The 18,526-nt window shown below is 45.0% G+C and overlaps 1 protein-coding gene across 1 annotated transcript; it reads right to left on the bottom strand.

Annotated features, from left to right (window-relative positions):
- Positions 1–14,063: 14,063 nt before the first annotated feature.
- Positions 14,064–14,943, bottom strand: LOC131492675 (RNA-binding protein 4-like). Its single transcript, XM_058696363.1, has one exon. It carries the CDS (start codon positions 14,858–14,860, stop codon positions 14,429–14,431), a length of 432 nt encoding a protein of 143 aa, XP_058552346.1. The 5' UTR covers positions 14,861–14,943; the 3' UTR covers positions 14,064–14,428.
- Between the last annotated feature and the right edge of the window lie 3,583 nt (positions 14,944–18,526).

The raw sequence follows: 18,526 nt of genomic DNA, 5'->3' as shown, positions 1-18,526 counted from the left end.
GATCCTTTACATCTTTGGTTAGACTTATTCCTAGGTATTTTATGCTTCTTGGTGCAATTGTGAATGGGATCAGTTTCTTTATTTGTCTTTCTGTTGCTTCATTGTTAGTGTATAAGAATGCAACTGATTTCTGTACATTGATTTTGTATCCTGCAACTTTGCTGAATTCATGTATCAGTTCTAGCAGATTTTGGTGGAGTCTATCGGATTTTCCACGTATAATATCATGTCATCTGCAAAAAGCGAAAGCTTGACTTCATCTTTGCCAATTTCGATGCCTTTGATTTCCTTTTGTTGTCTGATTGCTGATGCTAGAACTTCCAGCACTATGTTAAACAACAGCGGTGAAAGTGGGCATCCCTGTCGTGTTCCTGATCTCAGGGAAAAGCTCTCAGTTTTTCCCCATTGAGGATGATGTTAGGGGTGGGCTTTTCATAAATGGCTTTTATGATCTTTAAGTATGTTCCTTCTATCCCGACTTTCTCAAGGGTTTTTATTAAGAAAGGGTGCTGGATTTTGTCAAAGGCCTTTTCTGCATCGATTGACAGGATCATATGGTTCTTATCTTTTCTTTTATTAATGTGATGTATCACGTTTACTGATTTGCAAATGTTGAACCAGCCCTGCATCCCAAGAATGAATCCCACTTGATCATGGTGAATAATTCTTTTTATATGCTGTTGAATTCGATTTGCTAGTATCTTATTGAGAATTTTTGCATCCATATTCATCAGGGATATTGGCCTGTAGTTTTCTTTTTTTTGCTGGGTCTCTGTCTGTTTTGGGAATCAAAGTAATACTGGCTTCATAGAATGAGTCTGGAAGTTTTCCTTCCCTTTCTATTTCTTGGAATAGCTTGAGAAGGATAGGTATTATCTCTGCTTTAAATGTCTGGTAGAACTCCCCTGGGAAACTATCTGGTCCTGGACTCTTATTTGTTGGGAGATTTTTAATAACCGATTCAATTTCTTCGCTGGTGATGGGTCTGTTCAAGCTTTCTATTTCCTCCTGATTGAGTTTTGGAAGAGTGTGGGTGTTTAGGAATTTTTCCATTTCTTCCAGGTTGTCCAATTTGTTGGCATATAATTTTTCATAGTATTCCCTGATAATTGTTTGTATCTCTGAGGGATTGGTTGTAATCATTCCATTTTCATTCATGATTTTATCTATTTGGGTCATCTCCCTTTTCTTTTTGAGAAGCCTGGCTAGAGGTTTGTCAATTTTGTTTAATTTTTTCAAAAAACCAACTCTTGGTTTCGTTGATCTGCTCTACAGTTTTTTTAGATTCTATATTGTTTATTTCTGCTCTGATCTTTATGATTTCTCTTCTTCTGCTGGGTTTAGGCTGCCTTTGCTGTTCTGCTTCTAGTTCCTTTAGGTGTGCTGTTAGATTTTGTATTTGGGATTTTTCTTGTTTCTTGAGATAGGCCTGGATTGCAATGTATTCTCCTCTCAGGACTGCCTTCTCTGTGTCCCAAAGCGTTTGGATTGTTGTATTTTCATTTTCGTTTGTTTCCATATATTTGTTAATTTCTTCTCGAATTGCCTGGTTGACCCACTCATTCGTTAGTAGGGTGTTCTTTAACCTCCATGCTTTTGGAGGTTTTCCAGACTTTTTCCTGTGGTTGATTTCAAGCTTCATAGCATTGTGGTCTGAAAGTATGCATGGTATAATTTCAATTCTTGTAAACTTACGAAGGGCCGTTTTGTGACCCAGTATATGATCTATCTTGGAGAATGTTCCATGTGCACTCGAGAAGAAAGTATATTCTGTTGCTTTGGGATGCAGAGTTCTAAATATATCTGTCAAGTCCATCTGATCCAATGTATCATTCAGGGCCCTTGTTTCTTTATTGACTGTGTGTCTAGATGATCTATCCATTTCTGTAAGTGGAGTGTAAAAGTCCCCTGCAATGACCACATTCTTATCAATAAGGTTGCTTATGTTTATGAGTAATTGTTTTATATATCTGGGGGCTCCGGTATTTGGCGCATAGACATTTATAATTGTTAGCTCTTCCTGATGGATAGACCCTGTAATTATTATATAATTACATCTTCTTCATCTCTTGTTACAGCCTTTTATTTAAAGTTTAGTTTGTCTGATATAAGTATGGCTACTCCAGCTTTCTTTTGGCTTCCAGTAGCATGATAAATAGTTCTCCATCCCCTCACTCTCAATCTAAAGGTGTCCTCAGGGCTAAATTGAGTGTCTTGTAGACAGCAAATAGATGGGTCTTGTTTTTTTATCCATTCTGATACCCTATGTCTTTTGGTTGGCGCATTTAATCCATTTACATTCAGTGTTATTATAGAAAGATACGGGTTTAGAGTCATTGTGATGTCTGTATGTTTTATGCTTGTAGTGATATCTCTGGTACTTTGTCTCACAGGATCCCCCTTAGGATCTCTTGTAGGGCTGGTTTCGTGGTGACAAATTCCTTCAGTTTTTGTTTGGGAAGTCCTTTATCTCTCCTTCTACTCTAAATGACAGACTTGCTGGATAAAGGATTCTCGGCTGCATATTTTTTCTGTTTAGCACACTGAAGATATCGTGCCAAGCCTTTCTGGCCTGCCAAGTTTCAAAGGAGAGATCGGTCACGAGTCTTATAGGTCTCCCTTTATATGTGAGGGCACGTTTATCCCTTGCTGCTTTCAGAATTTTCTCTTTATCCTTGTATTTTGCCAGTTTCACTATGATATGTCGTGCAGAAGATCGATTCAAGTTACGTCTGAAGGGAGTTCTCTGGGCCTCTTGGATTTCAATGCCTTTTTCCTTCCCCGGTTCAGGGAAGTTCTCAGCTATAATTTCTTCAAGTACCCCTTCAGCACCTTTCCCTCTCTCTTCCTCCTCTGGGATACCAATTATGCGTATATTATTTCTTTTTAGTGTATCACTTAGTTCTCTAATTTTCCCCTCATACTCCTGGATTTTTTTATCTCTCTTTCTCTCAGCTTCCTCTTTCTCCATAACTTTATCTTCTAGTTCACCTATTCTCTCCTCTGCCTCTTCAATCCGAGCCATCGTGGTTTCCATTTTGTTTTGCATTTCATTTAAAGTGCTTTTCAGCTCCTCGTGACTGTTCCTTAGTCCCTTGATGTCTGTGGCAAGAGATTCTCTGCTGTCCTGTATACTGTTTTCAAGCCCAGCGATTAATTTTATGACTATTATTCTAAACTCACTTTCTGTTATATTATTTAAATCCTTTTTGATCAGTTCATTAGCTGTTGTTATTTCCTGGAGATTCTTCTGAGGGGAATTCTTCCGTTTGGTCATTTTGGATAGTCCCTGGAGTGGTGAGGACCTGCAGGGCACTTCCCCTGTGCTGTGGTGTATAACTGGAGTTGGTGGGTGGGGCCGCAGTCCGACCTGATGTCTGCCCCCAGCCCACCGCTGGGGCCACAGTCAGACTGGTGTGTGCTTTCTCTTCCCCTCTCCTAGGGGCGGGATTCATTGTGGGGTGGCATGGCCCATCTGGGCTACTTGCACACTGCCAGCCTTGTGGTGCTGGGGATCTGGCGTATTAGCTGGGGTGGGTAGGCAAGGTGCACGGGGGCAGGAGCAGCAGGCTTAGCTCGCTTCTCCTTAGGTGATCCACTTCAGGAGGGGCCCTGTGGCAGCGGGAGGGAGTCAGATCCGCTGCCGGAAGTTTGGCTCTGCAGAAGCACAGAGTTGGGTGTTTGCGCCGAGCGAGCAAGTTCCCTGGCAGGAACTGGTTCTCTTTGGGATTTTGGCTGGGAGATGGGCGGGGGAGATGGCGCTGGCGAGCGCCTTTGTTCCCCCCCAAGCTGAGCTCTGCCATCCGGGGGCTCAGCAGCTCTCCCTTCTTTTCTCCTCCAGCCTTCTCGCTTTCTGAGCAGAGCTGTTAACTTATGACCTCCCAGACGCTAAGTCGCGCTTGCTGTCGGAACACAGTCCCTCTGGCCCCTCCGCTTTTGCCAGCCAGACTCGGGGGCTCTGCTTGGCCGGAAAGCCGCCCCCCCGCCCCAGCTCACTCCCGCCGGTCCGTGGAGCGTGCACCGCCTCGCCGCCCTTCCTACCCTCTTCCATGGGCCTCTCGTCTGTGCTTGGCTCTGGAGACTCCATTCTGCTAATCCTCTGGCGGTTTTCTGGGTTCTTCAGGCAGGTGTAGGTGGAATCTAAGTGATCACCAGGACGCGCGGTGAGCCCAGCGTCCTCCTACGCCACCATCTTCCCTCCCTCCTTACATTGTTTTCTTCTAATTAAAATTTTTAAAAATAACTTTTACTTAATTTTCTGAGAATCTTGACCCGAAAGCCAGAGCCATGGTGGTGAAGCCTGGAGACCAGGTTGTGGGTTGCTCCGCAGCGCTAGTAGAGAAATGTTCTTTTGGCCTCCTCTAAGGATGGCTGGCTGGACCACTGAAAATACTCCAAGTGAGCGGGACAGTGGCCACGGGTTGCACGGAAGAGGATGAGGTACCCAGTAAATGCTGGATGTGCCCTGGTGAGTGCACCCCGAGCTTTCTGTGTGACAACCATGCCCATGGCTCACCGTGGATGGAGACCTTGAAGCAGCACAGTGGGACACAGGCCTTCCTGCACCTCGCGCTCACCATAGCCCAGCCCGGCAGGCATCCTGGCGTCTAAGCCTGATGCTGCTTCCTTTCACGGGTAGCCGGGATGGTTTGCTCGTGCATCACTGTCTCCCCTGCACCTCCAAGTGCCTTTCCAGAGTGGTTCCTGTCTCAGGGTTCCCTGAAAGTGCCTTCTACCAAAGCAGAGACTCTCCCACCCCCACTAGGCACACAAACATTTTTGGCCAAGCAAGGTTCGGCACACTCGAGTGAGATCAACAGGAATTAATCCTGATGCACGCCAGATGTCCTCCTGACAATTTTCTACAGTCTTCTGATTTCTCCCTGGATAGTCCAAGGCCCTTTATTTGTCCCGAGAATCCTCTTCCTCACGGGAAGGTGAGGTCACCCTGATGCCTCTGGGGTAGTACCAGGCAGGGCAGGATTTCTCCAAACAGGTGGACTGGGGAGGTGGGGTGACCGGTGGGCCCCCAAAAGCACATCTATGTCCAAATCTCTGGAACCTGTATATGTGCCTTTACTTGGAAAAGAGGTCCTGGTAGGTGCAGCTAAGTGGAAGATGTTGAGATCACCCTGCAGTCTCCAGAAGCGATGCTCAAAGACAAATTTTGTTACAAGAGGCAGCAAGTATGTAAGATACACTGAGAAACGACAGGGCACGAAGGCCAGCAAGCACCGAAGCTGGGAAGGACATAGCTCCCCCGTCCCCCAAGTGTTTCTGCCCATGAACAGGGTGGTGTGGACACAGACAGCCCTGGCATCCAGCCAGGACTGGGAAATCTGCAGCAAGAAGACAAAGACAAGAAACAGTTACACTATCTGTGGGAACAACTGTTCCTACCAACAAGTCAAGCAACAGGGGGGTAAGAGAAAGCAGAGTTCTGAGATCTTGAGAAACACCAAGTGAAGCCATATCATCAGGAAAGAAGAAATATCCCCTCTTGCCGCATGTACCTCTTGCCCCTCTGCAGAGGCCATGGGGACAGACCCCTCCCTGTACCGCCGAGCATCCTTCCAGGAGACGGCAGGACTCAACTAGCAAAAAACGAAGAACACGTGAAGCCACAACTACCTTCAGAACACTCGATTTGACACACGAGACAGGACCTTAAGGGTAGCAGTTATGAGGGTAGGGTGGCCTCAAGGAAGAGTGTGTAGCAGTAGGGGGAGTCAAGTGAATTTGGTGGGACCTAGCAGGACTATCGAAAGGCCTACAAGCCCCAGAACATTCAGCATGGTGTGAACAGAGCCAAGTATGGTTAACGCGTGTTCTCAGAGAGGCCAAACCTCTCCAACATCTGCTCGGAGCTTGGACTTTTTTCAATTGACGTTTGTTTTTTAGGAGTAATTGGAATCACCAATAATAAACTTCTCCAACCTAATGTACCTGTGGTGAATTGGTCTGTTTCCAGAAAGGTTCAGATGCTTAAGGTTTGTCCAGATTTGGTGGGGAAAAACAGAATGTTAGTTGTAAAATGCAGGGAAGCACTTTGGTCTTCCTAACCAGCACTAAGGACAAGGAAGTGCAGAAATTAAAGATCAGCTAGCAAAGATTCTGAACTGGAAGACAAAGAATGACCTAACTATGCCTTATGGAGAAGAAAATGGAAGAATTACCCCCACATAAAGGAAATATGCATCCTTCACAGTAGTAAACGATGGACCATAGAAGGAGAGACAGTACAGGAAGATGAAATCCCAGCAATGGTCAACTGTGCCCACCACACAAAGCCCACGGTCAGGGTGTCCATCTCTTGACCCAATGCCCATAAGCTCTCCGTGGTCGGGAGGGAAGGAACCATCTCAGAGTTGCCTCAGCTATCGGAGATCTTGTGCTAGAGTCTTCTGGGGTGATCTCGTGAGGGCTGCTAGCCCCCAGTGTGGGTGGGCCCTCCCCTCTGCCACACTGGTATAAGACTCAGCACTGGGTCAGAGCTTTGTTAGAAGCAGCCTGGCAGGTTTCAAAGGGCTGAGATAATGGGGAAGGATGCAGCCCTGGGCACTTCTGGTGACCTTGAGAGGACAGCAGTAGGACAGGAAAACCAACACAGAAGATGGAAGAGGAATGGAGACTGGGTGGAAAGCATGAGCCTGCACAGACCTGCACACATGCATACACTCCTGTCTCCTGTGGTACTGGATGAAGAGAGGCCTCAGCAAGCCGGCCCGTGGAAGTCACCCCTCCCTGATGGTCTATTACCTGAGCCCCCAACTGCACGTATTATGGGACAGCTTCCCTAGAGTATGCACATTTGGCCCACCTCTGGAGCACACCCTTGTCTTGAACTTCCACTTCCAGCTGGGTTATTCTATCAGCTGGTTTGCGCACTAAAACTTCCACGTGGCCTAAGTGCCTTCGTGGCCCCGAGCACCAGAGAAAACGACAGCAGCCATTTCACAAGGTAATGGCAGCTTATTCTCACTACTCTTTATTGGCAGAGGGAAGCGCTCCACTACTGCATTGAAAGCCAGCAGTAAATAATGCCGTGATAAAATTAGTTCAAAGTAGACGGTACATAATCTGTTATACAACCAGGAAGTTCACAAAAGATTAATAGAAAAACAAAGGGAAACTGTGAAATGTCCAATGAAAAGCAGAAACGACATGAAAAAGCCATGCTGTTTCTATCTCTGTACCAGCTGCATAATAACTAAGGCACCAGGATCTGAGCACAATTTTTGGTGGCTTTTTTAATATGCCACCTCCATATTATAAGTTACATTGGCTACTTTTATAACACGAAATGGCTCTTTCCTCAAAATCTACAAATGGAGTTGGGGCACGTGTGTGGCTCAGTCAATTCAGCGTCCAATTTAAGTTCAGGTCATGATATCACAGTCTGTGAGTTCGAACCCCGCATCGGGTTCTCTGCTGACAGAGTTCAGAGCCTGGAGACTGCATCGGATTCTGTGTCTCCTGTCTCTGAAACTGCCATGCTCTTGTTCTGTCTCTCTCGCCTCTCAATAATAAACAAAATATTAAAGAAAATCTTCAAATTTTGAATGAAGTCCACTCTTAAACTTGTTTACAAACAAATGTAAACAGCTGATTTCCATAAGAAAAATATGGTCATTAGAGTTGCACTACATTCTTTCCAGGATCTCGCGCTTTCATCCTGGGTGCAACCCAGATCCCTGTCCCGAGGTGGGAACCCTGTGCTTCCAGAGTGGTGTTCTAAGAGTTTTGGTGTCAGGGGGCTAAAGGTTCTGATGGGGCAGAGGGAGGGGGAAGGGGTGGTCAGGTCGCCCTGCCCAAGCTTTCTGGGGCCTTAGCTCCCAGGTTCTGTGGGTCACACCAGTCAAGCTGCCCAGGCCCCCAGGAAGAGGCTCTGATAGGGCCAATGCTCTGAGGACACCCACGATGCCTATTTAGTAAGTGGAAGAACACAAAATATTCAAGCAGACAGGAACTTAAAAAAATCTCTTTCACTGTGAAACTTTAAGAAGAAGTTAGGAGTAATGTTCGATCATTTAACCCTGATCCTACCACAACCTTGTTACATAAGAAGTCGGCCATTCTCCACCATTGTTCAAATTCCAGTCAAATAGCTTCCCGTGCCACCGCCAAGTACTGCGGCAGGTCAACAAGTCATGTACCGACAAACTGCATGTTCTTTTGCTGCATAGAGGATAGAGAAGTGACCTAGAAGGTTGCAGGGAAATTCTCTGCCGACCCAGCAGCTAAGTAACAAAAGTCCTTTGGTTACAATGATTTCTCCAAGAAGGTGCCTTCCTAAAGCTTTTATCATTCAGAAATCAAGACTGGGATATAAAAAACAAAAATATATAATAACGGTTGTAACTCTTTAAAATGACCAAACTCTGCAATTTGTTTACAAGTATTTACCTCGTTCCATCGGGCCCCCTGCCCAGAAAGCAGCCCCAGGGAGTAAAGGGAGATAGGACCACAATTGTGCCAGGACCAGACCGGGCACAAGCCGGGAGAGTCCTGGGCTGCATGGGCCTGCTCCACTATTTGAAATGACCTTCCTGATATAGAAGATACTACTTTTTCATTTTAAGCTGCAGTGTCACATGCTGGCTGGGACTGTCTCACAACGCCCTTTCACTTGCCCTTTTCTCGTCAAAAGCGTGTATTCTTATGGCAGTGAAGACAGTTTTAAGTAGTAGTGTGAGAATAAAACAGTCCTGTTTTTTTGTAAGGAGAAAGAAACATTTTTTTTTGTTCAAATAAATGACTGAAACATTCCTCCAGAGCACAGGGCCCTTGATTGCAGTGAGATATCCGGCTACCCCAAAACACAACTTACAAGCTCTATACCTAGGCTTCAGCCAATGTGCAGACGGAAATATCTACCTCCACATACCCCTTATCCCAGAAGGGAGGACAGCTCCCTCCCAATATCACTGACCCTGTCTCCACATGAGCGTTCCTGCTGGGCACTTTGAAATGCCCTGGGCTTACCTTTGTCCACATAATACTGAAAGACAATTTTTGAGGGACGCTGTGGCCAAAGGGATCCTGCAGTGACAAGATTATGGCCTGAAGCCCCAGTTAGAAGTAGAAAAAACGGCTCGAGACACTGTCCCTGAATGGACAACAGGGAGAACTTCATTAGAAAAGAACATCAGGTTGGAGAATGATAGAAGGCCAAAGTTTTTTCTAACACGAGAGAATGCGATAAAGCAAATTAATGCGACGAGCACAATCTCCTGACAGCATGTTTGCCTCAGGAGTAAGAAACCTGTGTGGGTTAGGACCAAGGGAATCCTCCTGCAGTGTTTCTCCAGAAAAGTGTGAAAATTTTCTGGCACTTGCCTTTTTTACCTTTTCCTTTGAAGCCAGTAATGACACCTAGTTATCATATTCTGACTTGCAGCTATCCCTCAGGTATTTGGAGAGTGGTTTTGCTCCAACAGTCCTTGAGAGTGCTGTGTCTGGCAAGTAGCAGATCCTGAACAATATTGCCAATGAATGAAATGTCTGCTCTGCATGGTGAAGGCATCTGTAGCCGACAGTGGGAGTTCTGCTGAGGAACTGATGAATGGGGGTGACGGTGGGGGTAGTCCAGAGCCCAAGACCAAGAAAAATTTCTTGAAGACATTTTTCATACAAAAAAGGTGATTTTATTAAATGTTGGGGACAGAACCCACATGAAGGAAGACCTGCACTGGGGTCCTGACGGGTAACTCATTATTACACACCATCAGGTTGGCAGGGTGACAGGGATAGGGTAAATCTTTCTAAGCAGTGTTGAAAGCAAGTTTTCAGCACCTGAGGGGCTAGGTGTGGCTAGGGAAATACCCTTTATTACCACTTAATAAAACCCAAGTCATGAGACCTAATGTATATTGGGGGAGGTGGTGCGTAAGCTTGGAGTAAGACTGCCAGCATATATCTGGGGCAGTTGAAATAAAAAAGTTGACTTGCAGGGTCATCAGAGTGGGATGATGTTAGACTAAGGTTGTGATTTGCCCCTAGCGAAGTGTCATCACCATCACTGAGCAGCTAAGCTCCTAGAGGGATGTCACTCTGCCCATTTCAGGGACTTGTCAGTGGGCTATAAGCAGTAAGGGAATTTAATTTTCATTTGCCGTAGTATCACACATTACTATGGCAAATACTATTACTATGGCAAGTACTTAAGCCCCTTTTCTCTGTACTTGGGTTTTCAAAAGTGTCCAAAGAATAACAATCTTATCGCATCCGGGGTGGGAGGAGGGGCTAGATAGTGCTTTACCCCTCAGTCTGCATTTTACTCCTTCATCATAACCTCCCTGAATAATGGCAACCCTGAAATGTTGAAGATTGATGAAGGTGGAAGATATCTTCTGTAGATTCTTTGCTCTGAGTAGGGGCGTACCTATATCGATTCTTATATATATCGGTCTTTATTGGTCTCTTGGGCAACATATAGACGAGTTACAAAAGTTGGCGGCAGCTGAATGAATACAAGGTGCGCCATCTTGAGTAGTAAAACTTATCTTTTCCCTTCAAGTAATAGTGATGGAGTCAGCACCAGGCAGAGAAGCTTGGGAGAAACCAAAAAAACATAGTTACAAAAACAAGAGAGAAGTGCTTTGGGAGTTGACAAACATGCTCCAGTCCAGGAATGTAGCCAGTCACTAGAGGAAAGAGACGTATTGTTTAAAGTCCCAATTTAAGTATGCGTGTCGCTGAGATATCCAGAAATCTCTCTGTGCTAATCTGGAATGTATACAGAGCATTTTGTCAGAGCACATTCGAAACCCTGTGTCTACCAGTGCTGCCAGTGAAGATTTTAGATGTGAGGCTTGAAGTCCTCAGATGGAAGTGGGAACAGGCAGCAGGAATCCGATTGGTCTTTCCAGTTGGGAACTCAAATGTCTGCAGTGATCCTTTGAATGGTCCATCATAAGAAGAACCTGTTAGTATGAATTGAGAAAGTAAAGTGAAAAAGAAAGGTGGGACCATCCTGAGAGGTTTGAGGTCCGGTACAGGTTCCTCAGAATAAGAAGGCACATTCTTTTGCCCACTGACTGCCTGTAAAGTGGGTAGATGTTTTATTTCAATACGGGAGCCCATGAAGATTGCCCCTCGAAATGACTGCAGTAGGAAGACATAATATGATGCAGTAAGGGCTTTTTATTTCAGAGTCAAATCCCCCGTTGCATGAGACTTTCCATCCTTTGAATAAACCGGGTCTTGGGGGTTTATATGGGGTGAGTTTCGAGTAACTGTCAGATCAGGTGTAGGGAGGACATGGTTTGCATACTTAGAGATTTATAAATTAACTCGTCTTCAAGTGAATACTACAACACTGTCTATTGCTAGGTCTGCAGTGAAAAAAGACTTTATGTACAGTTGTTGAGGAAACCCATCCCATTTTCAAGCTGTTTAAAGATTATACCCAGGAGATCCTATTTCTTTTTTTTTTTTTATTTTATTTTTTGGGACAGAGAGAGACAGAGCATGAACGGGGGAGGGGCAGAGAGAGAGGGAGACACAGAATCGGAAACAGGCTCCAGGCTCCGAGCCATCAGCCCAGAGCCTGACGCGGGGCTCGAACTCACGGACCGCGAGATCGTGACCTGGCTGAAGTCGGACGCTTAACCGACTGCGCCACCCAGGCGCCCCCCAGGAGATCCTATTTCTATGCCCACAGGAGAACAAGGTTGTCCATACCTGTGCTATTGTGACAGGATCTCTCAAGGTTCCCTCACGTTGTCTATTTAGGCAATTAAAGATAACTAGGATTTAACATCGATAATGTGCATTGCTGAAATGTAGATTTTCTCTCTAAAAACCTTCTTTGACAGAGATAGCCAAATCCAGACTATTTCTTTTGCAAAACAAAGCCACTCTTGAAAAATTGGCCTCATTATTTCCATAAACTCTGCAAGAAGTGTCATTGATCCTAAGGATATTTGAAAGTGCGCTTTGCTGGAATCCCTTCTAAGGAATCTCCAAACTGAATTTCTGAGGCCCCTCCAGGCCAGAAGCGAAGGCAAGTACTTCCTGTCATACAGGCCTGCAATACCTGTGGAATTGGGCGAATTCCTCTTCACGAGGTCCCCAAGATATCCTGAGGTTCCTGTGTCTGCCAGGAAGGGACATTCTTTACTCCCCTGGTGAGGCTGCTGGGAACTCTGGGAACCAGGTATCCGACCAACATTTCCAAAGGGCTTTAATATCTCCATATTTCATCAAGTCAACCTTAGTTCCTTGAAGCTGTAGGGTCATTTCTGAGTCTACTCATATCTCTCAAATAGGACATTCCAGTAAAACCATAGGAAACAAACGGCATTTCTAATGGTGTCCTGTTACAAGCAAGAGATTCTTATTGCACGTAAGCAAATACCTGTAATTGCCATGAAAGAAAGAATACTTGAGAATTTTTGAATTTCAGAGGATTTAGGTACGGAGAAAAGATCAAGACTTCAGTTTACAAGTGAATAGTTGGTGATATCTCTGTATATTAGAGATAACTGAAGAGCAGAGAAACTTTCCTTGATATGGAAGAGCAATCATTAGAGAAGCAGCAAGATTTCCAGCAAGACTAACAAAACTATAATCTTCCTCAATTCATTTAATCCCCTGTTCTTAATTCTGGTTTGGTTTGAATACAGTTTTTTGGTCTCGAAATCCTTACCCTTTTTAGTAGGAATCTGAATGATTTCAAATCCTTGTATTTGTCCTAAAAGTCGTTTTTTTGTGTGTGAATCTCCTACAAGATGAAGTCGTTTTGGTGAGAGAAGAACAATTCCGGGTGAAAAAAAATCTCAGAAATGGACACTGTTAAATATGTGATGACACCCAGCGTGACATATTTGACAAGAGCATAAGACTTTGACACGAAGACTATCAAGGGAGGGCCTTAGAGCAAAACTAATTAAAACTTTAGGAATTGCATATGTCTTTGAGAAGTTACATCATTAACCCAAGCAAAAGAACCTAAGGTTTACCATTGTTTGACAATGCTTCTACCAGAAACAGAATACATGCCACGTAAAAAGGGCTAATTGGTCAAAAAGGTCTTATTTACAATTGAAATCTCGGAAAGTTTGTTCAAGCATTAGGAAGTGATAGAGCACATTCTAGAGAGACTTACAGATCATTAGTAATGTGAAACTTTATTGGGGCGCCTGTGTGGCTCAGTCGGTGAAGCGTCGGAGTGCAGATCGTGTCATAATCTCGCGGTTTTTGAATTCCAGCCTTGCGTCTGGCTCTGTGCTGACAGCTTGGAGCCTAGAGCCTGCTTCATATTCTGTGTCTCCCTCTGTCCCTCCCCTGACCAGGGTCTGTCTCTCGGTCTTTCAGAAATAAATGATAAAAATAAAACTTTAAATTATCTAACCGAGATGGCAAGACGAGATTCCAAAGGCAAATTGGGAACATAATAAAGTTGTTAGCAAAACCTAGCTCTTGTAGCAGTGAGATGTTTTCATTTTAAGTCATCAAAGACTTGACAAAGACCATATCTAAAGCTTTGGTTTTCCTGGCAGAAAGAGAAAGAAAAAACTCAACAAAACAACTAAAATTTGCTTATATTTTCTTATCAGGAGCAGATCTACAATCCAAGAACATCTTGTCTTTCCAAAACCGAAGAAAACAGGATTTTAATCTTATAACAGTGTAGTTGTAAAATCCATAGACAGCAAACAGTGCATCTTTACCACCCATAAAATTCCTTTCCAAAGATTTCCCTTCATGAACCTGCTACAACTTTCCTTTGCCTTCAGGTTTTGTCCCAAGTCATTTCTCGCCAAACAACCCATCTGTGTTAGCAGAAATTTACTATCTTTTACCTTCAACAAAAAATATATTGTCATTCTTTGACTTCCATTGTCTAGGTCTTACATACTTCCTATTGTCCAAAATACAAAGCTGCTTTCTTTATTTCCCTCAGTCTTAAGTAAACAGCAGAATTTTCACTTTTAGAACCTTAGTCTCTAATGAAAACTTAGTAAGCAGTTGAGAACCCTTTGCACCATAATTTTTTTTTTTTTTTAAGTTGAAAAACCATTTATTTCACTGGAAAAAAAAAGTGATCCAACTCTATGTGTCTACCCGCCACAAGCCTTTGGGCCAAAAAGACTCAGGAGCAGTGACACTCTCACCAAGGTCATTCCCAAGTCCAACACCCACCGGAAGCAGGAGGCAGGGAGACAGCACACCCCCCACCACAGTTTCTGCACGCAATGAGGCCTGCTGGGAGAACAGAACATAAATGGGAAACTACAGAAGTATTGAAGAACAGGAAGAACAGGAAAATGGGCAGGAAAGAGGAAAGGAAGAGGTGGTCTGAATTTAGCAAGGTAAATTAAGGTCCACGGTTCCTGAGGGACTGAACGTACAGAGCCGAGAACGTCCCGGAGATGGGGTACCACGAAGGGTGTATTCTCATGCACAACCGCAGCTCGGAATTTCAGCCCACACACATCCCACCTTGAAACTCTGTGTTGTCAAGGCCCCTGATGGCCTCCACTGCATCCTCTGCCCGCTCCATGTGCACGAAGGCATAATCTTTCACGATGTCACATTCGATGACTGGACCATACTCCTCAAACTTGGCCCGAAGCTCTTTGTTGGTACAGGTGGGACTGATGTTGCCCACATGCAACTTGGTGGAGGTTTTGCTCTTATTCTTGCTGGCTTCCACATTGATGTTCACCCCATGCAGCTTGTAGTGGTGCAGGTTGCGTATGGCATCCTCGGCCGCCGTCTTGTCCTCTATGTGCACAAAGCCGTAGTTCTTAATGATGTCACATTCCAGCACCTTCCCATACTGCTCGAAGAGTGAGCGGATCTCCTGCTCTGTGGCCTCCCGGGGCAGGTTACCAATAAACAGCTTCACCATCTCGACACAGCCCGCACGGAAACCAGCAGGGGCTCTTCCTCGCGGCGCAGACGCTTCTGACAAAACGCTAAAATGGCGACGGCCGCAGCCTGCACCATAATTTTTTAGATGGCTAATTCAGGAGTCAGTTAAGCACAAAGCATGTTTTAAAATAGGCCCAAATAGCTTTATTTACTCTGCATTAAGGAGTTAAAAGCACAGGGTCTCCTGGGTGACTCAGTCGCTAAGAGTCCGACTGCGGCTCGGATCACGATCTAGCCGTTCATGGGTTCAAGACCCATGTTGGGCTCTGTGTGGACTGCTCAGAGCCTGGAGACGGCTTCGGATTCGGTGTCTCCCTCTCACTCTGCCCCTCCCACTCACTGTCTCTCTCTCTCTTCAAAAAGGGTAACATTACAAAAACTAGAAAAGAAAGAAGTTAAAAGCCGACCTTTATTCCAGTAAGCAAAGCTTTTCCCTGCAATCTATTTGGAAAGGACCTAGATGTCCCATGAACGTCATGTCATTCACCATGTAAACTTGAAAGCAAAATCTAAAGTCTCAGGTTTCTAAAGACTTTGAAAGCTATCTTCAGAATTACCCAAGTAATTTACCATTGGAGACTGTTGAATTTAACCAATATTTCATGACCTCATTTGGTAACAAATAGCAATCGAGAATATTTGACCAGTGAGAATATTTGACCTTTTATAAACGTTGGTAAAATAAAATTTTCACACAGAATGCAAATAACTCTAAAGAGAGGTCTATCTTAATGAAAACAGCAAAATTCATTTACTGAAACACGGAATTGGTTCACCTACACCTACAAAAAAGACCTAGGACCATTTGTTCCAACGTTATCAGTTTTTACCAGAGATGCCAGTGGGCCCCAAGAACCTGAAGTGCGTGGTGCAAAAAAGTGCTCTTTTTTCCTTGATAAGGTGGGAAGAGGGGCCGATGGTGCCTGAGGCGCTGAGGGTGGTGAGTGAAGCAGTTCTATAGGCCTCACCCAAGGTGATGCAGAAACAGGAGGAAGGAGGGGGGAGAGGCAGAAGAGGTGAGGTGTCAGCAGAAGGCAGAGAAGGAAAATTTCCCGGGTCTAATCTTAGCTGGGACAGAAGAGCAGACACCATGGTCTTTTGTTCCACCAAAGTCGAATTAGGCAGTTCAGGTCAGGCCATTGAAGACAGGGAATTTCCCGGAAACAAGTGGACTTTCGGCAGTTGCTTGGGAATTTTCCTTAAAGTCTCCATCCTGAGGTAGACTGAGCACAGTTGCCTCCAGTTATAGCCCTTAACCCACAAAAGGAATGAGGGGGAGGCTTTCACATCTATCAGGCAGAGGAACAGAGGAAGAGTCAGCGTCCCCTTTTCAGGGATGGCCTGTGTTCCTTTCATTGACTGAGTTTTCTCAGGAGGAGGCCTGTTTAATTTCATCCAACATATCTGCAGGGAACTCACCGGCCTTGTTACTGACCAAATATATTCTGCAAGAGGCCCCTGGTCCAGTAGCCCCGAAAGGCTGGACCTAGGGCAACAGCCGTCTATTTGCCCTGGTTAGTAAGGCCATGAAGTGTTACAGGATCAGTCCTTTCCACATTTTGCAAACCCAACTGTTTCCAGGGGGTTCAAAAGGCATCCTAAGGGAGAATTTTTGCAGACCAAAGAACTCCCATGTTCCACCTCGAGAGAAAAGGAGAGAGAGAGAGAGAGAAGGTCCATTACGTCTAGAACCCATCCCGACTCCCAAGTAGCATCCCCCACACAGGATATGTCAGGGGTTCCCAAAGTGTCAAAGCGACCCGAGGCATCCCTTGAACAAAATTACTATGACTTCCAACCAAGTGACGAAGGGCTCCTGAAGGAGGGATGCTACCCTCCCCACCCCCACCGGCTTCCCCATTGCATTCTAGACAACAGATGGGAGCCTGAATTAGAAAACTGCGTCTCTCTTGCTGAGAAGGCAGAGAAGAAACTGCTATTTTCAACCCATGGAAAACACTAAAGGAGTTTGACAAGGGGTAATGACGCAATTTTAAATAGTAGTGGGAGTAGGACATTGACGGAAAACATTAGAGAAATCCATCATGATATAAGCGACATTCCAACCCGCGTCGTCTTCATTGCCAACTTCCCTAGGAAACGGCGCTCTGTTGGGTTTTAATTCAGTCGGGTACTGGTTTCGGTCAGCTCTCAGTGGAGATCTGGCATGCAGAAGAGGTTAGCCCAGAGATGTGGAGGGAGTCACATTAGAGTAATGAGGAGATATCCTCACACATGGGAATATAAAGACTGGCAGCTGTGGTAGTCAGGTGGCTGTCCACTGCCGGAGACAGACCACTTCAGACATGGAAAGAAATAAAGAGACGGCATCAAGTTTCTGCATCTCACTACCTTTCTGGCCAAGGTCCTAACTTCCAACTAAAAGGCAGGCTTTCTCCTCCCCGTAGAGTCGCCACAAGCTAGAGGATTGCAGCCAGAGCAAGCGCCAGAAAAGTGTTCCCATAAGACCCTACTTATCAAATTTCCCCTGAAATGAGAGTAAAGGAGGAAAGAGAAAACATTTTCACCAATTTCACACAGAAGCACAGAGTCGAGGTGAAAAGTTTCGTAGCCCCACATTCAGATGCCAAAATGATGTTTGCGGATGATGTTAAGCTAGTCCAGAGCTAATGACCAGCAAAGAATTCTGGAAGACGTCTTTGGTGCAAAAAGTTGATTTTTTTAATGCCTGGCAGAGTGTGCTGGGGTCCTACAGCTAACTCATCATTATATTCCCTCAGGTTGGCAGGAGGTCAGGGATGGAATAAGTCTCTAAGGAATTTTGGAAGCAAGGTTTCCAGCACCTTGAGGGGCTGTTATTAGGGAAACACTACTTATTATAACCCCTTAATAAAACATGAATCATGAGATCCTTTAAATGTAGATCAGGGGCCATAAGCTTGGAGGATGATTGCCCGCATATATCTTGGGGAAACTGAGACAAAGAAAGTGCACTTACATGGTCCTGGATGTTCGGGTAACATTAAGCTACAGTTCTCTTTTGCCCCCAGCAAAGATCCATGATCTAGGCAGCTGAGCTTTTAGAGGGAGGTCATTGTGCTGGTTTCAAGGAGTTGTCAATGTCAAAAATGTTAATTTTTCTTTTGCCTTAGTTTCCCGACATTAGCACGGCAAGGGCTTAAGCCCCTTTCCTTTGTTCTTGGGTAGCAGGGGTGTCCAAGGAATATCCCTCAGATCCCCCTGGGGTGGCAAGGGGAGGTGCTAACTTGCACTTTACCATCAGCCTGGTTCATGCTCCATCATAACTCTTACCATGCCAACTGCAGCCTTTTGAGCCCCAAGTGATAAATGACAGGAGGTCAATGGATCCTTTTGTAAATAAGCAAAAGATTGCTTTCAGGTAGCATAGAAGAATGGGACCTCTCCACCACTCCCTGGATTTTCACTGAGTTATAGACAGGCCTATTGTGCCTGGTGGGAACCAAGAGAGAGAAAAGCAGCAAGTGATGGGGTGCCTAAGTAGCTCAGTTGGTTAAGCAGCTGACTCTTGATTTCAGGTCAGGTCATGATCTCAGAGTCATGAATTGAAGCCCTGCATTTGGCTTTGCACTCATGGCATGAATGAAGCCTGTTTTTGAACCTCTCCCCCTCTTTCTGCCCCAACCCTGTTCAATATCTTAGG

Source organism: Neofelis nebulosa, chromosome 13, assembly GCF_028018385.1.
Source record: "Neofelis nebulosa isolate mNeoNeb1 chromosome 13, mNeoNeb1.pri, whole genome shotgun sequence".
In the NCBI taxonomy this organism is placed as follows: Eukaryota; Metazoa; Chordata; class Mammalia; order Carnivora; family Felidae; genus Neofelis; species Neofelis nebulosa.
The sequence above is the reverse complement of the archived record's forward strand: the minus strand, read 5'-3'. Positions and strand labels throughout refer to the sequence as shown.